The sequence below is a fragment of the Styela clava genome, chromosome 9 (genome assembly GCF_964204865.1).
Source record: "Styela clava chromosome 9, kaStyClav1.hap1.2, whole genome shotgun sequence".
Classification (NCBI taxonomy): Eukaryota; Metazoa; Chordata; class Ascidiacea; order Stolidobranchia; family Styelidae; genus Styela; species Styela clava.
In genome coordinates this window covers 7616645-7625753 of record NC_135258.1, presented here as the reverse complement: position 1 = coordinate 7625753, position 9109 = coordinate 7616645, and the positions used below count along the sequence as shown (strand labels likewise).

General features: G+C 33.4%; 1 protein-coding gene across 1 annotated transcript; it reads left to right on the top strand.

Annotated features, from left to right (window-relative positions):
* Positions 1-226: 226 nt before the first annotated feature.
* Positions 227-4626, top strand: LOC144427390 (uncharacterized). Its single transcript, XM_078116563.1, has one exon. The coding sequence runs from the start codon at positions 227-229 to the stop codon at positions 3608-3610; it is 3384 nt and encodes a 1127-aa protein (XP_077972689.1). The 3' UTR covers positions 3611-4626.
* Positions 4627-9109: the final 4483 nt, after the last annotated feature.

Genomic DNA, 9109 nt, shown 5'->3' with positions numbered 1-9109 from the left:
CTGGGAAGTTTTATTTAATTGATGTTGATATGCAGAAGTTTTATATATTGTGTAATATATATTTAATACTGTTTTTTGATTTCCATTTTTTTTGATTTCGCCAATCCCTTGATATAAAAGTGTATATATATAGATTATAAGGAGTAATTCTCACCTAATTAGCGTTTTATTTTTTATAAGGTACACCAATAGTATTTCTTATATGAAATGTATACGTAAGTAAATAATGATTGGTTCGAATATGGAAACAGAAGATGAAATATCTCAAAAAGAAAAAGATTTGACTGAACAGTTGAAGGCAGTATGTACACCATTTGGTGATGAAAGGCGATCAAAACTAAAGGAATCAACTGATATTTTGTTTGAAATGGGCAAGTTATATCTTGAAAAAGCAAAGTCATCAACAGGAATGAAACAAAAACTTGATTTTATAAAATGTTCTGCTTTATTACACGGTGCTAAAGTTCGATATGGAAGAATATTATATGATATAAAAGGAAGAAATAAAGTTCACAAATTCCTTTTATCGATGGAGAAAGTGTTGTTGCAAGCTTGTGGAGGTAAACAGTGTGATAAAACTCTCTCTGAATTATCCTCTCATATTTCAAAAACACTCAAGAATCTGAGAAAGGATGAAAAAGATCAGTTGCAGAAAATGGAACCATTTGATGAAAAACTTTCAAAACTTGAAATTATGGAAAAACAGTTAAATAAAATTGAAACGATCCAACTCATGATGGAGAAAAACACACAAAATTATATTACGTTGATGACATACATTGCTGAATATTGTATGAAGCTTCTGGGAGATTCTCCATGTTCGTTTGCTCTTGTTGGTTTGGGATCTTTGGCTCGTGAAGAAATAACTTTGTATTCTGATTTTGAACATGTAATTATTCTTAAAGACGATATTGATGATTCTCCAAATTATCATGAAGTGAAGGAATATTTCAGATGGTTTGCTGTGATATTTGAGATTATAATGATTGGTTTGGGGGAGACTATAATCAGAAGTGTTGGCGTGAAAAGTATAAATGATCTTTATTCTGAGGATAAGTCTAAAAATTGGTATTACGACAATTTTACTACTAGCGGTGTATCTTTTGATGGAATGGTTCCCCATGCATGTAGTACACCTTTGGGTAGACAAGAACCAACAAAAAATCGCAAGCACAAAGTTGAACTGATTCAACCTGTCAGTAAAATGGCTTCCTATTTAACATCGGATGAAGATATAAAAAATGGTTACTATTTGAAAGAAATGCTCATAAGAACTTGCTTTGTTTGGGGAAATAAGGAGTTATATGATGAGTTTCAAAGATGTAAATTGGCAATTCTAGAAAAAGAGTCAAAGTATGATGTTTTTAAAAACATTGAAAAGCAAATAATGGAAAACGTGAACTTTACAGTTACAGGAAGGACTGTAACAAATCTTGCTTGCAAAACTGATGTGAAAAATTTATTTTATAGACCAATCACTGCACTAATTAGTTACTGGGCTCGTTTTCTCGAAGATACAGATGGTACAGATAATAATTATTTAACAACATCATCTAGCTTTGATCTTTGTGATTATCTTGGTAATCCTATCAAGTATGCTCTTGCAGTTGCTCATGAACTGCGCTTGAAAATTTATGCTAAATCAGGATGCCGTAGGTTCAAGGTTTATAAGGAAGAAATATTTGAATATGTCAGTAAAAATTGTGCAATACATTGCCTAAGACAGACGATTGTTCTTGTCAGTAATCTTCTCGAAGAAATCAGACAGGTCATGCCTAGGGATGAACTCTCTTCATCAATGTTTGGAAAATCTCAAAAAACATTTACTGATGGAAAAACTTTGGCCCAGATGCAATTAGAACTTTATGAAGATGCCATTCCTAGACTTGAGGAAGAGGCAAGATTAGAAAAAGATTTATTAAATGAAAAACCGTTTACTGATGATAAAACTGCAGTATTTGACATGAGGGTGATTGAAGCCACAATGTTTGCAGCACGACAAACCCACACACGACCTTCAACAGAGTGGATGGAGCACACAGAAATTTATTTGAAAGGAATTATTAACGATAGTTCGGAACATCCAGCTAAGATTTTGTTTGCAATGGACATGTTGAACATTTTGTACGTATTTCAACATAAACACAGAGAATCTATTGAATTAAATAATCAACGATTTGGAAGACTTCTTGGTCATGCGGGGACCCAAATCCTAATGCGAATTCGTTTCACTCAAGTTATGTCGATGAGAATTTCCATGAATCCTGTAGAAATGTTAGAGTTTTGTACGGAAGGCATGGAAAAAAACAATGACATATGCTCACTCTATGGCTTTGAACTTGGAATAGCTTTTGCTGAGATGAAAATGGGAAACAAACTTAAAGGTGCTACCAAGTTAATTTCTTCTGTAAAAGACCTTTTTGAATGTAAGTGTCGTATGTTTGGGAAATTACTTACCCTGGAAATTATGGCGTATATATTCAAATATCAGATGTTGTATAATTTAGTGGAAGATGCGTATCAAAGTTTGGAAATAGCAAATATTATTGAAGAGTCTCAAATAGAAATTGTGAACTTGGAAGCTGTGATTGAAGATATTTTATCAAGTGGACTGGTTGGAATGTGTTATGTGGAAATAGGCATTGAAGAACAAGACATTAGTAAGAAGAAGGAACTTTTCTTGAAAGGCATAAGTTTCTGCAAGTTGCCTCAAACAGATAGAAAATTGAATAAAATAAGCAAGCAATACTATGAAATAGGAATCATAAGATATATCTTTGCATGTTTAGTTCGAACCGATCTGCAAGACATTCCAAATATTTGTTCTCTTTACTCTGATGCTCCTGCCTCTTTGACAAATGATAGTTATATTCGTTCATATTTGCTTATGGTTACGGCAAACTTTCCTGATATTTTCCTTGCAGAAGAAAATCTGATGATAGTTCTTTATTCAATGTCAATTACCATTGATAATTCACAGAGTTTGTTGTCTCACCCATTTGTGATTAGTGCAATGAAAAATGTTTTTGCTCAAGTACTTAAAATGGCGCTCTCAAAGTCTGTATTCCTGGATCCTGCTTTAACTGGGATAGTATATCAAGGAAAACAGTTAAATTCAGATTATTTAGCAAGTTTGAACAATATTTTCTCGCATTATGAAGCAAGTCATTTCTCAGCATCAGTTGCTACGGTGTGGAAAAGATTAATTAAGGGCTGCTTTTCAGCTAAAGATCTTCATCAGATTATATTTTTTGTTGGACTCAAGCTCTTTATCTCCCTTGGACAACGTTCTTGTGATTTTGTAACAAAAACTATGAAAGAATACTCTTTGATTGGTGACAATATGATCAGTAATTTATACAACAAAGGTGTTCAACAATACATTGACAATGACTTCCAATCTGCTGCCCATTATTTTTGGAAATTAGTCAACAATACCAAACACCGCTCGACTACACAAATACGTTCAATTGTGATGTTGTATTATTCCATTATTAAAAATCCATTTGGTTTTAATCCCTGTGTCATTGAAGGATATATAGGTCTTACTCAATATAGTTGCCATGAAGGAAGGCAAAAACTTGGAGATGCATTTCCAATGAAACCATAAAATTACCCATATTTTGATGCCTACTTAGCATTTAAAAAATGTTATATTCCAACAATTCTTTAACTTGATTAGCACTAGATTGGTAATGTATGTCTTGTACACCTGACCTGAAATTAAGTTTTGTGTTTTATCACTGATCACACATCAAAAATGTTGCATCCTATTATTACCATCGCTAATCTTTTTCAAACCATGTTACATTTGTTCGACTTCTGCATCTTGCCATAAAATTCAATTACCCTATATTTTTTATTATAATATTCTTATTTTCCTATGTTCATAAATATATTGTTTTCATTTTGTACTTGAAATTTTTCTTCTTCAAATGTTCCTTTTATGCAATTTGTATTTTATTTTTAAACAGGATGTGAAGCGTTTTGGATGCATCGGGCCTGATATGAGTTCTTTGATTTTGTTAATAATTGTATCAAGCTTCTGTGTTCAATAGGCGGCAGTTTTATCATTGAATTCAACATGCTGGCTCGCCTAGGTTATAGTGTTGTGACGCAGAATCAGAAAGATTCAAATTATTCTAAAAATAGTACTGTGAATCTTTTTGTGTTAATCAAAAAGTAAATTAGAGCCTTGTTCAAAGTTTCATAATACGGTATGAAAATATATGACATTATGTTTGCTACTGAATGAAAATTTTATGTTATGTATGTTTCTTACGTTGTATAGTATATATTTACTTACCATTGTTTTTTGATTCTTCCAATTCAGTATTTCAACTTTATATGGGTTTTGATTGTTTTGAAATTGTTTCTCTTCAAAAGGTGATGATGATCTGTATGGATATTTTCTTGTTCAGATATTTTTATATCAATGTATGAAATTCATTTTGTATTTGCGAATTCACGGTATCTGCTATTCAATAATAACGAATAAACTGCTGTATATATGGCATGCGATAAAAATACAACCATGTTTCGCACCACGAATTTTTCCGACCACAAGACTGTTTGAGTTATGATTTTGGAGTTGTTTAAAAATAATACCGGTAATATATATATATATACAAATACGTGCTGACTGCTGATTATAGGGCATATTCAGGGTTGTAACAGTGTCGGCTGGTAATCGGTATATGTGGCTACTTGGGATGTATGTTTGAGAATTTGAAAAAAACTGCTTGAAAATAATAATAATAAAGATAACACTAGACGATTCCACGACGAAGCGGCATTGTTTCGTCATCGACCAAAAGCGTTTATTTTCCATGCGTTTACATTTTCCCAAGTAACGCTCCGGGGGTTGTTATATTATAGCATATTTTATTGGTAAATGAATGTGATGTCACCGTATATTGCTATTTCGTAGACCGTCTCAGAACTGCCAGTCGCCCGTTCACCCTTCAGCTCCAATGCCCACGTTAATGAAGAAACTTTAGAAAACTCTGTTTGATTTTATTCTCAGATTTCATTTACACAGAATACAAATCTTTAATTATGAAATATGTAATTATGAACATCGTACGGATGGGAACTTACATATAATTAGTGTTTAGGTATCGTGATAAAATAAATTTCAATTTAATAATTGTCGGAAGAAACTTGTTATTGTCCTAAAAGTGGTGTAATTTGATTCCCACGAAAGTCTTTGTTTGAATTTTGAGAAAAATTAACTTTGTTTTGATAATTTCAACATGAAATGGGGTACATTTGGTTTGTTTATGCTATAATATTTCATATGGGTCCCAGCTTTAGCGGAACCAGTAGTTTTGCTCAACAAAAAATAAATATTCTCTAATATACGAGGTAGTTGACCGACTAACTTTACCCATTCTTCATGTTCACTATTGTTATATAATATATACAATATATCCTGTAATTCTTCCAAATTTAAAGAAAATTAACGTGATTTTCACGTGACGTGAAGTTAATGTGATTATACTAAATAGAATCGGATTGCTGATTCGATTCGAAAAAAATACCCGTAATTTGCATCCCCAATGGCTATCGAGGCGAATAAGTATTCACATAAATAAATCCATATGATATGCATATTATCAATCTGCGTCGAGTGTGGAGTAGACGTCTATTCAACAAACGAATTTCTATATTGTCGGCGATGGAAAACATCACATATTGATTCTAAATGCAATCGTTAAACCAAGACTTGATTTGTCCAGTAAAGTATCCTATAAAGTGACATTGAAAAGTTCAACAATACTTGGGTTTGGGAGCAAATAGTCCCTACCAGTGACTAACCTTTCAGTCCTAACGTATCTTCATGACCCAACGTTTTAGAACCCGAGCGTCAGAGTAGAATCCTTGTTGGAAAGTTCATACTGAAATTAGTGTCTCTCGATAGAATATCGGAATAATAATCTGAAAATAACAAGCTAGATCCGGCAGGGCTTCAATTTTGGTGCCCTCGCGATGATCAACAAGTTGTAACTGAATACAGCAGCGGTTCCCAAAGGGTGCGGCGAGTTGCCAAGTGCACCGCGAAGATTGAGAGAATTAAACATAACTAAATTATGATTGAATATTTAACGTATTGTATTTATTATAAATTATTTATATTTATGACATGAAATACCCTAAATCGAAGATTATTCCCGCTCGCCACAAGTTGTAGTATTTTTTCCTGATAAAAAAAAACTTTAAGACATATATTGCAAAACGATGACGTAGAGTCGATACCGTACCTGGTGGTACTTTTGCTATTTCGGCAGTCAAAGGAAGAAACTGTTTAAGATTTGTGCCATGACTTAAGGCAGGCCACTTAGTTGGAAACAGCTGAAACATTGTGGCAACTATGTTTGTAAATTTTTCTGGTGACAACGATGGCCCACCGTACAGGACACTTAGTTGGAAACAGCTGAAACATTGTGGCAACTATGTTTGTAAAATTTACTAGTGACAACGATGGCACACCGTACAGGACACTTACTGTAGTTGGAAACAGCTGAAACATTGTGGCAACTATGTTTGTAATGTTTTACTTTACTCCGGCGATTTCCAAACTTTTTGTTCCTGCGGCGCCAAATTATCAAGGAAAAAACTAACTCCCTTTAACTAAAACTCAATCTTGTGATCCTTAGTGTGTAACAGAAAGTAAACGACGTTGAAAGGTTAAATGAATTTATTGATTCATATACACAGCATTTAAATTAAGAAACAATAAAATTGTTACAATAAATATTTATAATATATATATCTTATGTTTTATAATATATCTCATCTTATGTTTCTCTCTTCTAATTTTATTTTGTTTGCGTGTGTGTGCGTGTTTTAATTAGGGTTAAGCGAAAACGTAACACATTTCAATCTAAAATCTGGACGTTTTGGACCTTGCTTGAGGTTTTTGTTCGCTTTCCTGATTCTGTAATCCGTTTTATTTATTTTGATTTTTTTATCGTCTTTTATGCTGATCATGGAGTCAAAATAAACTTGTTATTTCGTGAATACAATGTGTAAAATATCCAATCATATATTAGTTATGTTTAACACAATTTTGTTCATTTTCGTGGCCCACTTAGCAAAGCGCCGCAGCGGCTAAAGAGTATTGATATTTATTCACGGCTAACGTTTAACGAATCTACGGATGACGCCATTTAATAATTATGTTAAAAAAAGTTTTGTTTAAGCTACCAACACAACACCATTGATGCCCATTTTTTTGACATAATTCTGGCCTCAATTCTTCAAAATCTTCGTTCGTTTTAAAATCTTCATTGGTTTTCGGTCTTTAAAAGTGGGTTATCACACGAGCATTTTTGTGGAAGATTTTATTCTTTGTAATTTTTTGAGATTTTTGACGTTTACCGCTTGCATAAAGTGGACTTAGTTTTCTACTTATGAATTTTTAAAAACCGCTTCAAGAAAATCGACCACAGTTCGGAAATGGCCTTTGGTGACGTAGTAGTGAGAACTCATCCCAGAACTTGCATTCGTCGCCCAGAGAGAGAGAGAGAATGATTTATTTTCTGAATATATCAAAAAATGTAAAGTTACAATAAATGGAAAAGAACAATGATAGAATATAATCGGGAGGGGGCGGGCAAGACTGCAGGTCAACTATGTCGACCGACCCCTAAAAAAAGAATTTTTTTTAATGCTTAAGTTTTTTTTATTCATTTCACATTATTATGCAACAAAACACTGTTACGTTACTAAACCGCCTGGTGATATTACCCCGATCTTTATTATGCCAGTTCTATCTATTTAGTTTGCATACTTTATGTTTTCCAGTCCACACACAACACAGACCAGCTGCCATCGATCAACTAATGAAGATTCGTGACAAAACGTTTATTGGCATGAATGAATTACATATGATGAAAACTTGTAATAAATGGTGAAGCTAAATAAAAACTGATTTGAATAACTGCGTCAGATATTGTTGTTTCGGGCTGTCTAGAAGTTTGCATGGGGATTCCAACATAATTTTAAGGCTGGAACGTTACTTGAGAAAATTTGATCCAGAGTTACCTGCTCTAAAACAGACCCATCACTGTGAATTATGCTGTATCCACCAACTACACATTCCATCCGCTACGGTAGTGATTTAAAGCACATATACCGTCTACCGATATTCTCATTCTAATATAGCTTAGTCTATAAACATACCGACAATATGACAAAAAAAAAAACTAGTTACAGGATCAGGAAACAGAATAAACCCACATAAATTATAAAATCTGGATAATTTGAGACAAGAAATTACTTGGTATGCGTTATTGGACACGTAGTGGACATAGCGATCGTTTCAATCTTATGTTGTTGTTGTTCTTATAGTTGTTCTTAGTGTCCTTGTTCTTTGACACGTTTTGAAGAAATTGCTTTTCTCTTCGAATACTGGACCAATTGCTTTGAAATTTTCAGTGGTTGAAGATAAAATTTTTCTCCAGAAGGCTATTACTTCTTTTTTCGCTATGACGTCATCAAAATTATTCCCACTGGGTGGCGCTACGTGTCCATATATTTGAGCATAGCTCTCTTGTTTCACTAGAAGATATAGGCCGTGAGCCGAGGCCCTGAAAACGCCTAGAAAGTGAGTTTCGTAGCGCACATCAGGTAACTACCTGACATTTCAATCATGAATGAGCGTATTTTTGAATTCACTTTTGTAGACATTTATTTGAAAGATAGAATTGTGACGTGTAGAACTCAGAATTTCGTTCCAAACTTAAACAATATATATTATCGTCATATTAGCAAATTTCTCTGCTTTGAACATATTACTGTCTTTGAGATTATTTTTTAAGGTGAATTCAACACTGAAAAGGAGAACCTTACATGATTTTGATTGGACAACTATCAGGAACCGGTCGAAATCTTCAGTCGCCATAGAACAGATGGCAACTTCAATAACTCCTCAGGATACTTCACCCGGATTCAACATGAAACAATGGACTGATTCAATAACTAGCACACCATTCTAATTTCATCACCATGCTTAAATAATCAGACAAAGAAACAAAATTTAAATGTAGCAAACAATAGGGACAATGATCACTGTTAAAGTAGCATGCTGCTTTATTTAACTTCA